At 44.2% G+C, this 14851-nt stretch overlaps 1 protein-coding gene and 1 pseudogene across 5 annotated transcripts; one reads left to right on the top strand and one right to left on the bottom strand.

Annotated features, from left to right (window-relative positions):
• Positions 1-5739: 5739 nt before the first annotated feature.
• On the bottom strand, positions 5740-13463 carry ZNF22 (zinc finger protein 22). 4 transcript variants are annotated; one of them, XM_086381453.1, is made up of 2 exons: positions 13441-13463; positions 5740-8356 (listed from the first exon to the last, which is right to left on the bottom strand). In XM_086381453.1, exon 2 carries the CDS (start codon positions 8265-8267, stop codon positions 7590-7592), a length of 678 nt encoding a protein of 225 aa, XP_086237579.1. In that variant the 5' UTR covers positions 8268-8356; positions 13441-13463; the 3' UTR covers positions 5740-7589. The 4 variants fall into 4 exon arrangements, with proteins under 4 accessions (XP_086237579.1, XP_086237578.1, XP_086237580.1 ...); XM_086381452.1 differs by lacking the exon at positions 13441-13463 and adding an exon at positions 10762-10801; XM_086381454.1 differs by lacking the exon at positions 13441-13463 and adding an exon at positions 10502-10634.
• On the top strand, positions 10277-13905 carry LOC147342710 (uncharacterized; annotated as a pseudogene). Its single transcript, XR_015156588.1, has one exon. The product of XR_015156588.1 is annotated as an uncharacterized LOC147342710 (transcript).
• Positions 13906-14851: the final 946 nt, after the last annotated feature.

Below are 14851 nucleotides of genomic sequence, written 5' to 3'. Positions count from 1 at the left end.
AGTTATGATCAACCTAGATAGCATATTCAAAAGCAGAGACATTACTTTGCCAACAAAGGTCCATCTAGTCAAGGCTATGGTTTTTCCTGTGGTCATGTATGGATGTGAGAGTTGGACTGTGAAGAAGGCTGAGTGCCGAAGAATTGAAGCTTTTGAACTGTGGTGTTGGAGAAGACTCTTAAGAGTCCCTTGGACTGCAAGGAGATCCAACCAGTCCATTCTGAAGGAGATCAGCCCTGGGATTTCTTTGGAAGGAATGATGCTAAAGCTGAAACTCCAGTACTTTGGCCACCTCATGCGAAGAGTTGACTCGTTGGAAAAGACTCTGATGCTGGGAGGGATTGGGGGCAAGAGGAGAAGGGGACGACAGAGGATGAGATGGCTGGATGGCATCACTGACTCGATGGACGTGAGTTTGAGTGAACTCCAGGAGTTGGTGATGGACAGGGAGGCCTGGTGTGCTGCGATTCATGGGGTCGCAAAGAGTTGGACATGAGTGAGTGACTGATCTGATATGATCTGATCTGACTAGCTTTGTTTGTAGTAATGCTCCCGAAGGCCAACTTGACTTCACTGGATTTTTCTTTAGTTGGCTAAAATCAGTTTCAGCAACTTAGAAACATAGACTCATAAATGAAACAACTGGTTTAACTGCCAAACTCATCTTTATTTGATAGATGAGCAGATTTAGGACCAGAGAGGAAAAATGAATTGCCCAAGGGCACATGGGTTTTCCACAGAAATGGATCTATAACTCAGAACTAATCATTCCAATGCAGAGGTATTTCTCTCTATTACACTGCCTCACTGCCTCTTATATTTAATAGCCCCTTTCTCCCTGCACCACCCCAGATGTACACCACCTCTGAATAAAAAGTTTCCCACATGTAGGCTCTGTGATATAACTCAGCCTTTTAGAAGTGGGGGGAAATAAAAGTACCAGGAAAAGGATGCGAGGAACAAGTTCTAGATGAGGTGGCAAGGTTATGCAGTGCAGTGCTACTTAGGACTTCGCGATACAGCGCGGGGCACGGCTCTGGGGCCGCACCGCCTATTTCCCAGCAGTTCCCCATCTCCATCTTGCTATGCAATGTAATTGGCTTCACAGTTACACGTAAACAGTAAGTATAATGCATTCACGAGGTAAAAAGTTAAAATAGTTGTGCTGAAAGGTTCACACTGTGGAGAGCAACTGTTCAGCCAACTCTAAAACGTTCCCTAACCTTAGTCCTTCAGCTGCATTCTACCCTGCACGGGTTCCAGCCTTACCTTTGAGCCTTCCTCTTGGTGGCCTCGAGCCACTGTGCTGAATGAATTTTCAGAGAATCCTTGGAAACAGTTTTTCTGAGCAGAGAAGTGTTGAAAGCCTGATGGATTTTAACAAGGAATGGGCTAAGGAAAGAATGCCAGGTGTGTAAAGGGGGAAACATAAACGAACCAAGGAGAAGGCTGTAGAGGAGCGCAAAGAAAGAGGGGAGCACAGAAAATAGCCACGATTTTCTTAAAAAACACTTTACATGGTTTACCTTCCCCAAAATAAGAACGGGACTTGCGTATATCCCTGTGCTTTGCATATATTTAATGTCTAAGTTACGGTGGAAACAGAAATGACATCCAGGTAATTTGCCTAAAATATGCTCAATTTAAAAATTAAGTTTGTATCCTCAAAGACACTTTACTAAATCCTAGCTTATTGTAAAGAGTGGCCTCAAATTTGTTAGCATTTTGAGTATGGTATTTTCAAGGGAAAATACAAGATCAATGCAGAGGCTGGTTTCCATTTTATTTCCTTTGCTGCCCTCTAGTGACCACTCCCGGTAATGTGAATAAATGAAGGCGTCCCGCGTCCCAGAAGGCGGCTTCAGGAACGCAGTGCACCCCGTGTCCTTTGCCCAGGCAGTGCCCTCATTGCCTGGAGTGCTTCTGATTGAGCCTCGGAATCTGATCTGCTGATTTGCACCAGTGTTGACACTTAACTCCTCAAGAGCACGCACTGAAAGTGTTTCTGGGCCCACTATAAAGGCAGCAGACCCCTGAAAGTGACAAGTGGAATTCAACTAAGCGCAAGCAAATAGCTATGAGGCCATCACGAAGAACAAACCCACCGCTGAACGGACGCACACCTGATTACACTGAAGCTAAACGTTCCCCGTGAGAAACGAGCCTTTTCTATAAGAGTTTGCTGCCGTGTATGTACATTGCAGCTCTTACTACTGTATCTTTGGGACCAGTTCCTCCAAAGCCTAATTTCTAGGTCAAACAGTAAACCCATATATAAATCTGCTAGATATCGCCCAAATCCCCTCTGTAGAGGTTCCAATATTTTGTATCCCCACCAACAAAATGTGAGTTTGGCTGGTTCTCCTTAGCTTGGCCAGCAGAGCAGCATTCACACTTTTTGATAACACCAATCTGGTGGATAGAAAATGATAGATTCTTGTACTTTTGGTTTGCTTCTGTTTTGACTATTGTTTCAATCAAAGTCTAGTGAGGAAAACAAAACTACACCAAATATTTTAATATAGAAAACTAAATGCAGGTAAAACGTTAAACAAAAATTGGACTAAAAACGCAAAAAGAAAGCACGAGGAAATAGAGAAAGACTGCAAACTACATCAGCTATATTAAAACTCTTCATATTTGGAATATATAGAGTGACTTTGGCCTTCAACTGAACCTTGACTTCTCTCCGTGACTCTTGCCCCCAGATCATCATGCTGACCTCTCTCTGACTTACCTGGTCAAACTCTGACACTTAGCCTTTTAATCTCACTGAATTTAGAGGGGTTTCTTATGTGCCACAAGATTGCCTTGAACATAAAGATATGGCTGGGAGGGTTCTCTGAGATCCGAGAAAGATCCTCATCTCAGAAGCTTTGTTCAAGTCAACAAGCCCACCCCCAATCTCTGAATTTTTAAAAATCTGTGCCTGAGATATCTCTTGAAAGACTAGAAGGCAGAATGGCACATTAAACAAGCCACTTCAATCCTGGCCCAGTTTCTCAAAAACTATGACGTGGAGTCATCAATAGCAATGTATTTTACAACAAAGATAAGACGTAAGAAAAACACTTACAACAAAGTTAATTCATGTATGCTGATGCAAAAACTCTGAATAAAACACTATCAGATTATAACGTTAATAATAAAACAGCACTAGTAACAAAATCCTATTACTTAGTAGGTATACTTTCTAGAATTTATTCAATACATTACCAAGTAAATGGGTCAAAGGAGAAAAATATCAATCACTACCTCATAAAATAATCACAAAAGATTTAATCTTGCTTATATTTAAATTTTGGAGAAGGCAACGGCACCCCACTCCAGTCCTCTTGCCTGGAAAATCCCATGGACGGAGGAGCCTGGTAGGCTGCAGACCATGGGGTCTCGAAGAGTTGGACACGACCGAGCAACTTCACTTTCACTTTTCCCTTTCATGCATTGGAGAAGGAAATGGCAACCCACTCCAGTGTTCTTGCCTGGAGAATCCCAGGGATGGGGGAGCCTGGTGGGCTGACATCTATGGGGTTGCACAGAGTCGGACACGACTGAAGCGACTTAGCAGCAGCAGCAGCATATTTAAATTTTAGACAACACTGCTATGCGTACTTGGTTTTTCTCCAAGGAACACGACCAAGAACTGTATCTCTAGTTTACATCTTTTCTCATCTTTCAGTAGCAAAATTTATGTTTCAAACGGGAGTGGATTATTTTGCATTTATTATGAAAAATGAAGCAAAACTGATTATTTTACCAGATAGGCCCCTGTACTTTATCTAAAACTGACAGAAAGAATTTCTGGGTTATGAGTTTTACTGTAGAACTCTGAATTTAAGAAACAGCTCAATACATTTTTACCTGAAAAAAAAAAAAAAAAGGAAAGGAAATGGATAGCCCCTTTCATCTCTAGGGTGGTGAAAAATCCAGGCCCAATCCTGTTTTGTAGTCCCCTCAGCACCTTGAGTTGCATCACAACCCAGGGCCTTATGTGGCACCTGGACTTCAGAGGCGCGTCCTCTAGCCTTCACCACGGCTGTGGGCAGGGTGTTCACTGTCCAGGATGACTCATCTCTTTGGCATCAGGTGAGGTGGCAGGTCCATCCCCCGTGCAATAAGGGGTCTTGCTCTTACAGGTGGGTCCTCCGGGTGCCTGTGCACCATGCTGTCACTGGTCGTCACACACACTCTGCATGAAAGAGGGATGCACACCCCTTTCTCCCGTGTCTGAAGAAAGTGTATAGGTCTCAGGACCATTTTCTAATTCCAGGGGTGATGTCAGCAACCCTGGATTTTCAGATCGCTGTGGTGACTGTGGGGATTTAGGACCATCCTCCCTGGATGAGTGTGCTGTCTGGAGGAACAGGGTAAGAAGGGATGCCTCTGGATCAGCAGCTGCACCAGGCCTGGCCTGTCTCTTCCTGCATGAGTGTGCTGTCTGGAGGAACGGGGTAAGAAGGGATGCCTCTGGATCACTGCTGCACCAGGCCTGGCCTGTCTCTTACTGGCCCAGGGCCCTGTGCGTACAGACACTCGGTCATGTCCGACTCTTTGCGACCCCATGGACTGTAGCCCACCAGGCTCCCCTGTCCATGAGATTTCCCAGGCAAGAATACTGGAGTGGGGTACCGTTTCTTTCTCTGGGGGGGGATCTTCCTGACCCAGGGATCGAACCCATGTCTCTTGCGTCTCCTGCATTGGCAGATTCTTTACCACTAGCAAGGTCCAGAGCCCCACCAGCCAAAAGATTCACTATCTGCACCCCCGCCCCCACCCCCTCCAAAGCGTGGCTCAGGGACAGAGCACTGCATCACACTGTCCTGACTCTCAGGGACACCAAATGTCAATAAGGCAGTCACTTGCTGTTCTCTGGGCGGATTCTTCTGTGCTGTGCAGCTTCCACTCCGTCGTGTACCCCTACCTCTCACCATGCCAGGCTCTCCACCTCCACCACAGCCAGCCACACACGAGCCTTGAAAAGATGGCTCAGCTGTGGTAAACGGCTAAGTACTGTGAATTTTAAAATCTGGATTTCTGGTTTCTCTTGAAAATATCAAGATGTGGCGTACCTGGGCCTGATTCTCTGCATGGCAACAACTGAGTCAGGTTATCCTTTCAGACAGGCATGCGCACTTGAGGTTACAGCGCTCTCCTCACCTCACTCGGTTACACTAGCCACCTGACCTCCACAGATTTCTAGGGTTTCTATTCCTTGAGTGTACATGCCATCCAAGAGCCCTTCCTTCTTCCCTGTACCTGATGAAAATCCTCCCAGTTTGAATGGCAATCAGATGGTATATTCATTACCTGTTTTTTACTTTCACTTAAAAAATTTTTACCTTTTCTACCAGTTTTTGGTAGAAATACACATGGCCAGTACTCAACATTTTATTTTCTCAGCAGAACGACAGCACCTTCCTCCCCTGTCATGGGGCCTAAATACCGTTTGTAGCATGCATCTTTGTTTTGAAGACATACTCCCACTGCTGGTGAAAAGTTCAAACAAATCCCTCCGTCTCCCTTAGGAACTTACTAGATGGTTCTTGTCCTTTATAGCTGCACCTTTCTCTCAAGAGTACTGACTCAGTCAAAATAAAATTGAACTCACCTTTAAATCCGTGGGAGTAATACTTTTGCTGCTGACAATTTTAGATCTAATTCAATAGCTTTTCTGCGTCTGAAGACCTGATAAGTCAATCAGTAAAGTCTAAACATGTCTTTCGTAAAAGATAACTGTGATCACTTGTAAGGCATACTTTATTATGCTTTATTGCTTCAAAAAAAAAACGAAGGCTTGCGGCAGCCCTGCACCGAGTGCTTCTCAGTGCCCTTTCCCGACAGAAGGCGTTCAGTGTTTCTGGGTCATAGTTCGGCAATCCTCGCAACATTTCAAACTTTTCCATTATATCTGTTACATGACAGATGATGTTTCATGTTACTGCTATGATTCACCAAAAGCTCAGATGATGGTTAGCATTTTCAGCAATAAAGTATTTTTAATTACAGTATTCCATTGTTTTTTAGACATAATGCTATTGCAGTTAATAGACTACAATATAGTGTAAACACAACTTCACTACACACTGGGAAACCAGATGTCCTGTGGCTCACTTTCCTGCGGTATTTGCTTTACTGTGGTGCTCTAAGGCATGCCTGCACTCACACGACACTGTGAATGTCCTATCGGATCAAACTGCTGTTGACAAGGCCATCTTCCACGACTTGGCGCTCAAATACAAGGCCGTGAGGGAGGCAAAGTTCAAGTCTGAGGCAATCAAAGACAGGCAAAACAAGCAATTCTTCCCGGGCCATCTTAGATGCTGCCTCCTCATCCAAGCAACATCCCAGGGGAAAACAAACAGAAGGCAGTGATATGCAAAATACTCTTTAAAAATTTTTATGGATAACTGTCATTAATACAGCAGGATCAGATATGATCAGATATGATTATGAAAGATACAAAAAAAATCAGAAGAATGTTAGCATTTAATAGAAATTAAAACCTGAGCTGAAGGCTGATCAAAATGTTTGATACTTGGCACTGTTCTCATGAAAGATAAGAAACTTGTTTGGTCTTATAAATAAGACAGGTAACTCAGAAAAAGTTAAACTTAGATTTCAAAAAAGCTACAATGCAGTAACACTTGGCTTTTTAAAAACTTCACTATGCTACTGGCAAACATTTACGATAATCAGGGTTATATGAAGCTCTTGAAAGGGGAGGCAGGGAAGCATATAAATTGTAGATTTTTAATTTGCAAGTTGAGATTATTTTGAAGAAATAATTTGGGTTTATTCATTCATTTAGCTCTAAAAGGCTGGCTCAGCTTGTCAGAGCACGAGACAGAGCTGGAAGAAGTCAATGGACGAACATAAAGCCATCCCAACCTCTAAAGACAGGTGACACAGGGTCACACCATCACAAACGATGCATTCGCAGGGACAGGAGACCTGTGACTGACTCACTGCTCTTTGGCTTCCAGAGTATCACTTACTAAGAATTTGATGAAAAACAGGGAAATTCTCCTCTAATTACTAACTATCTATAAACAGGAGAAACGAACAAAAAAAGCTAACACAAAGTGATGTACTTCACTGACTAAAAATCTGTGAATGTGAATTCATTTTAGTATGCTGAATCTTGAGACATACTTACAAACCAATGGTTAATATACTACAAAACTTTAAAAACATAAAATCTCATCTACGACAGAACTCTAAAACTGATGGAATTAATTTCTCTCTTTTAATTATTCTTTCCAAGGAAAGTCCTGACACTGAGCAGTCACTGGAATTTCTACACTTTTACACGTCATCAAAACATGATTTTTTTTTTTGGTCAAAATGATGCAGGAAGCAATTTTGAATGAGATCAAGGAGCTTACGTTCTCTAGAAACACATTTTCTGGTTTTTGTACTGCAGGTTACATAAAAAATAAGGAAGGGTGGACTCATAATTTCTCTGATCCCAATGTCATTAAACTCCCAATGTCCTCATGCTGGGAAAGGATACAGTATTTAAGTACACTATTAAATTTAAAAAATATCTCCAGTTCTAAAAGAAACACTTTTTATGTTTTGCCCTTTCCTCAGCGGAGCCCAGCCGCTGACCTCCTCCCTTTTCCAGCTTTCCAAGACGACAGCGAGTGTGTTTTTGCCCTAAGGCTTCTGCCTCGGGTTTTCCGGGGCTTCTCCTCTTCGTGCACCTTCGTGTGCTGCCTGAGGTGTGAGCTCTGGCTGAAGCACTTGCCGCATTCACTACACTGGTAGGGCTTCTCCCCAGTGTGGGTTCTCTGATGCTGAATGAGGTGGGAACTCTGGCTGAAGCACCGGCCACACTCATCGCACTGATAGGGTTTCTCTCCAGTGTGAATCCTCTGGTGCTGAATGAGGTTCGAGCTCTGTTTAAACCTCTCCCCACACTCATCACATCTATAGGGCTTCTCCCCAGTGTGGACGCGGCGATGCTGAATGAGGTTAGAACTCTGAAAGAAGCTTTTCCCACAGTCCGCACACTTGTGGGACTTCTTTCCAGTATGGATCTTCTGGTGTTGGAAAAGAGTCGAGCTCTGACTGAAGCTCTTTTCACATTCAACACATTTATAAGGCTTTTCATCCAAGCCTCTTCTCAGTCTCCTCAAGCTTGAGTCAAATCGGACAGTCATCCCCCATCTCTGCCGCTGCCGGCCGGTTTTGCGCTGGTTCTCATAGACTTTTCCTTGGCTTGAGCTCCGAGATATACCTCCTTTAGGTTTTCCTAACCGCATGGTGAAGAGCCAAATGTATTCTTAAGACAGTCTATGTCCTTCTTCTGAACGAGTGTTCCACTTCCTAGAGCTACACAGCTCAGAATTTTCTGCATAAAAGAAAAAAAAATTATAGATGATTTGTTAATCATTCAACTTTAACACCTCTTCAGCCCATCAAAATTCATGTTTTTAAATTATGAATGTATTCAATATATATATGAAACAAAGATAATTCTATGGAAAATAATGTGCAAAATAATTCTAATAATTGCAGTGAAAGTCGCTCAGTCCTGTCCGACTCTTTGCGACCTCATGGACTATACAGTCCACAGAATTCTCCAGGCCAAAATACTGGAGTGGATAGCTGTTCCCTTCTCCAGGGGATCTTCCCAACTCAGGGATTGAACCCAGGTCTCCCACATTGCAGGCAGATTCTTTACCAGCTGAGCCAGAAGGGAAGCACAATAATTTCAGAGTCTAAACTTAATAAATACAACCAAATTTACCTTTGGAGTTCTTGTCTGTTGGGACAGGACACAAAAAAGTGATAATATATAATACAAAATTTTGTTGGGCAACAACAAATGAGTATGTAATTCTGAAAGATTAAAAAGTAGAGGCAACATAATATTTTACTGGGAATAAAAAATAGCTCCAAAAGACAATCAAAATTTGGGTAACAGATCATCATTATGTTTTAATATTTGCTCCCATATTAAGCTGATTGTCATTTATGGGTGGCTAATTAGAGCGCCCAAATTAGAAAGAAATGACGAATCATACTACTTTATTAAATATTTGTTTAGCCTTATTTGCTTAGCCATTCTACTTTCACAGCTGTGGAGGACAATTTAGTTCTAACTTTGTAGCATAAATTGTTTTGAATGTTAAGAACTATTCTATAAGGAGTGGAAAGTTTCTGTGAATCTATTCAACAAATACTGGATGAGGAGAATGTCAACAAAGAAATGTTTCATTATTGTTTCTTCTAGATTCCAATGATCCAAGAAAGGACAATTGTTTGAAAGCTTGATACAAGAGGATTTTTTTCTGGGAGGGAAAAATTTCCAAAGAACTTTATTTGACGGTGTAATGAGACAGAATAAAAGGTGGTGGTAAAACACAAGAAGAAGACAAGAAAGTAAGTTTACACGTAAAAATAGTGAGGAATTTTAAAAATACCTAAATGCTGCAAGAATCCAAATTTTCAAATAAATTAATTTCATTTAATTACTTACAAGGTTATTTAAAATTGTGGCCACAAACAAGCACAAACTCCAAATAGGTGACAAATGCGGGAGAACCTAAGACTGCAAAGGTAATACTATTATTGGAACTAATTTCCACCTCCTGTGTCAGCAAGTAGACTTTAAAATGGCAATAATCACCTTGGTCTCTGCATACAAGCTTACAAAGGATATAACTGAAAACAAAAATTATTTCACGGTTACTGCTTTTCCTTCATTATATTGTATAACTGAGACTCCAGCCCTGATAGTGCTGAGATTTTAACTGTGTATTTAACAGTTACATCTGCTGTAATTAAGGTAAGTGCCAGAAAGAGAAAACTGCCCACAACTCAAAATTAGAGAGCACTGCTCATTTCTTAACTTGGTAAATATTTGTGGAACATCTATTTCAAGGAGACATCTGTTAGGTACATGATGTTGGTGTTCAAAAATAGCTAAAATGGTAATTATATACTGAAAGAAAAACCCATATTTATTTTTCAATACTATAGAAGGCAGTTCTAGTAAGAAACTCTAATTCAGCTGGAACACTACCGACGAGGAAATCATACAGGTAGCCTGTATGGGTCACTGTGGTATCTATTTCATTCTCAGAGCAGGTTTATGGGATTATCTCCATTCTACTTCCATTTCTAAGGAAAGGGTAGGCATACTTTGGCCAGGTTCCCAGCCCCTAGAAGCCTGACCCCAGAACCTGTACTCGCAGGGGCAGAACTGACTGCAACCCCAACTTGCAATACCAAGTCCAGCGCTCCGACCGATGCTCTGCCAAACTCCATGGCAGTCGCGGGCATTAAGCTAAATTTGAGTGAATGGAACTGTTGGCCACGCGAACCAGCCTGGCTGGAATGTGCTTGCTTTCTCGCCAGTACAAACTGGGACGACAATAAAGCCGCCAGATCATCAGGGGTTAGAAATTTACATGAGTCAACGTCTGTAAATTGCTCAGAACAGCCCTGCGCCACCCAGGCGTTTATTCAATCTGTTTAATCCGCCACGCGCCTGATGGACGGCGAAAGGAATGCGGCTCAGAAGCCTGGGCCGGTCCTCCTCTGGCCTCAATTCGCCGGGACTCCGGTTAAGGCCTCCGCCCTGCCGAGGCCTCCGACTGCCGGGCCCACCCACCCGCTTCGCCCCCGGCCGCGGGGAGCCCTCGGGGCCTCCCGGGAGCGGAGGCCCGAAGCCGCGCCCCCCACGCCGTTCCCGGGCCGGCGCCGCCCAGCCGCGGCCAGCTCGCGCCCCTGCGGGCTCGGCCCACTCACCGCCGCCGCCCTCGCTCGCTTGCCCCGAGCCCTTCGCGCTGCCGGAAGTGCAGGCCGCGCGGTTAGTCTGCGCCACGCGGTCGCTCTAGGATCTTGGCGGAGTGGCCCTCTATGGTCCCGAGCCCACCGGAAAAAACCGCTCTCCGTTCCTTCCTGTCCTTTTGTTTTCGTCTCGTATCCCTCGAAAGGCGTCGTGTGGCCTCCCAGGAGCGCAAGACCTGTGGCTGTCTCCCTTTGTGGTGGAGGAGCCACCAACAGGCCGGGAGCTGCAGCCAGAGTTTCAGGGCTTTTGGACTCAACACCAGGCCGTTCGACCCCGAGACTTCCTTGTACAAATAGTAATTACTGATTATATGGAGGTACTTCTGGAGAGCCTAAACTATTCCTGATACTTTTGAGTCACCTTATTTAATTATTCCAAAAACCCCCTACAAAATGGGAACGATCATACTCTTCTTAAATTTTTTTTCCTTAAATGTTTTTATTGGAGTATGCTGCTGCTAAGTCGCTTCAGTCATGTCCGACTCTGTGCGACCCCGCAGACTGCAGCCCACCAGGCTCCCCCGTCCCTGGGATTCTCCAGGCAAGAACACTGGAGTGGTGTGCCATTGCCTTCTCCAATGCATGAAAGTGAAATCAGTCGTGTCCGGCTCTTACAGACCCCTGGACTGCAGCCTACAAGGCTCCTGCCTCCATGGGATTTTCCAGGCAAGAGTAGTGGAGTGGGGTGCCATTGTCTTCTCCTTATTGGAGTATAGTTGCTTTTTTGGAGGCTTCCCCGATGGTTCAGCGGGTAAAGAATCTGCCTGCAAAGCAGGAGACATAAGAGATGTGGGTTCAATCCCTGGGTCGGGAAGATCCCCCTGGATGAGAAAATGGCAACCCACTTAAGTATTCTTGCCTGGAAAATCCCATGGACAGAGGAGCCTGGCGGACTACAGTCCCTGGGGAAATGCAGAGTCAGACACGACTGAGGGACTAAGCACACACACGTAGCTGCTTTACAGTGTCGTGTTAATTGATCACTTATTTTACAGTTAAGGAAACCAGGGCTTAGATTAGCAGTTTGCTCAAGTTGAGACAGCATGTAAGTGGACGGCCACATACTGCAATGTGTCTTTTTGGCTCCAAGTCTGGTGATTTTCAACACACCACGTGTTTTTCTTTAGTAACGACCTCTCCTGGTTTTCATCTCTTGCAGCCAATTGCCTTCTTGTCCCACCTAGCCTGTGCTGGGTCACCTGATCCCTCCTCTTCTTCCTGGGCCCTCCCTCCTTTGCCTACAGAACACCTCCAATCTAATGGCTTCAGATACTATCTGTATGTGCTCAAGACTCTTGAACTTGTAACTCCAGTCTGAAGTTGGGATGCAGGTATTACTGAGCTCCAGACTTGTATAAACAGTTATTCAGTGCCCGTCTGCATGTGTGGTATACCCCCAGATGAACTTACTGTATTCACCGAACATGTTACTTCAGCAGTCTTCATCCTGACAGTTGATGGCAACTTCAACTTTCCAGTTTCTCGGGTCAAAAATCTTGATGTCACTGTTGTCTCTTTTTTTACCCCAAACCCAATTCCAAGCCATCTATAATTCTGTTGGCTCGATCTTCAAAATATATCCCGAATTGAACCACTTTCAACACCTCCTGCTATTAGCTCCACCAAGCTCTATTACCTCCTGTCTGCAAACTATATCCAGAATTGAACCACTTTCAACACCTCCACTGCTATTAATGCTACCAGGCTGCTATTACCTCCTATCTGGATTATTGCATTGGCTTCCTCTCTGGTCTTCCTACATCTACTCACAGCCCCGGAGTGGGCCCCTGAAGAACAACTCAGATTATGTCATTCATTTTGTTCAAAATCCTCCAAAGGCTTCCTAAGTTCTCAAAAGACTGCTCTTATTAGAGCAAAAGCTCCCCATGTTTCTAGAACAAGAGCTCATGACTTCACAGGGGCACCAAAGCTGTCATGATCTATCTCCTGTTCTTTGTCATATCTGTAGTGCTCAGAAGGTAGCAGGCACTCAGCAAATATTTGCTGAATGAATGAATTTATAAGATTTCTCATTGCTCACAAAGTGCTTTTACATCTGTTCTCTGGTCATTCATCTTTATGTTTCTTAAAGTTTCTTACAGTCTCATGAAGCGGGATCCTAGTATCTGTCTTAAAGAGCAATAAAATAAGGCTGAGAGGGAAACTTGCCTGGAATACGTAGTGGGTTGATGGCCGAAGCAAGACTAGATCAAAGGTTCAGATCTCAAGATGGAGCCTTCTGCTCTGCAGATGGCAGAGCATGAAACTGTCCTGGACAGGGACTATCAACTCAGTAATCTAGATGACAGCCAGACTGTTAAGATTAAATAAGATAATGTAAGGCACTTAGCACAATGCCTAACACATAGGAAATATGAGGCATGGTTTGTTGTTGCTGAGTTGCAAAGTTTGTGACCCCATGGACTGGAGCATGCCAGGCATTGTTATTTTACTGTTAAATTATTACTACAAGTGGTTCTAGTGGCTGGATGGGAGTAGGGTATGGGACAGTGGACAAAGATAGTTTAGGTAAAGTTTCAAGAACAAAAGTGACCTGCTAGGACTGTTTGCTTTATGTGCATTAAAATAGTAAAAATCTATTCAAAAAATTTTACTAGTAAGAGAAGCGTTACTCACTCAGTTGTGTCCGACTCTTCTGCGACTCCATGGACTGTATCCTGCCAGGCTGCTCTGTCCATGGAATTCCCCAGGCAAGAATACTAGAATGAGTTGCCATGTCCTTCTCCAGGGATCTTCTCAACCCAGGGATCGAACCCAGGCCTCCTGCATTGCAGACAGATTCTTTACCGTTTGAGCTACCTGGGAAGCCCAGTTAAAACTACACATCCCACGTAATGGTGGATTAGCCCTTTTGCCTGTACCTAAACACAACTGGGCCAGCTACAGAAGGCCCAGAGGTGTGTCAACGAGAGGAGTAGAAAAGTGGATGAAGAAAGATGAATCTTAAGAGAAGAGAAGAGAAGTCAGGAAATAAAGGGCTGTGGGTAGCCAAGAGTGAACAGAGTAGGAGGTGAGGATGGAGAGAGGCAAGAGATAGAAAAGGATATGGGTTGGAGAGGAGGGGGCAGAGTAAAGAAGAAAGAGAAGAAGAGAGAAAGCAGGCAAGGTTTTATGCTCTCGATTTGTCAGTATGATAATAGCCAACACCTACTGAGTGCCTACTAGGTTCCAGGTGCTGTTGGAAGCACTGGCAGTGCCTCATTCTGTATCCCTGTGGTGTGATTGTTCCTGAGCATTTGCTCCACCCTTCTTGAGTTTTACATCCCTGCTTAAAGCGGTGTGACTTTCACTGTCTCCTAGTGAATGACTGTCCATTCCACTGATACTAACTTTATATGAGTAGCACTGGCCAGCTGCACGTGTGTGGATGCAACGTAGAGCCCGTTCCAGAAGGAGCTGGGGTCACTGTGTCTCTGCCACCACTCTTTTTTCCCTCTGCCTCAAGAATAACATGTCCCAAGTAGTGGCTGCTCCAGGATGAGAAGACGTGTGGAGCGGAGCCACGCGAGCACACTTGGCAGCCACGTGCAGTCACGTGAACAGGCCAGAGAAATAGACGCTCTTGTTGTAACCACAGTGTTTGTTGTTACTTGTTACTACAGCAAAGCTCATACACCTTCCACAACCTTAAGGGATAAGAGTTGTTATAGCCCTGTAACAGTGGGAAAAGGGGGCATGTAGCCTGCCTACGGCCACATGTTCACGAGTGCAGACACTTTGGCCTCAGAGCCCATGCTCTTCGCCCCTACCTAGCAGTATCTGTCAAATAGAATTCCAGGTCACTTTTAAACAGAATAAATGATTAAAATTGATCACACTGGATATTACAGATCCAGTGTAAATATTTACAGATCTAGGGGATCTTCCCAACCCAGGGATTGAACCCAGGTCTCCTGCACTGCAGGCAGATTCTTTACCAGCTAAGCCACAAGGAAAGCCCGGATATTTACAAAGCAGAAAGGAAAAAGGCGGGGAAGGGAGAGGGAAGACCGTACAGTCAGGGCCGCAGAGATGGGCTGTGTTCTCC

The sequence above is a fragment of the Bos grunniens genome, chromosome 28 (genome assembly GCF_055505025.1).
Source record: "Bos grunniens cultivar Pamir isolate PY7600 chromosome 28, Bosgru_T2T1.0, whole genome shotgun sequence".
In the NCBI taxonomy this organism is placed as follows: domain Eukaryota; kingdom Metazoa; phylum Chordata; class Mammalia; order Artiodactyla; family Bovidae; genus Bos; species Bos grunniens.
Note: the sequence above shows the minus strand (reverse complement) of the source record. Positions and strands in the feature narration are given on the sequence as shown.

Coding starts and splice junctions, on each gene's coding strand:
- ZNF22 (XM_086381453.1), bottom strand. CDS start 8,267: ATGCGGTTAGGAAAACCTAAAGGAGGTATATCTCGGAGCTCAAGCCAA.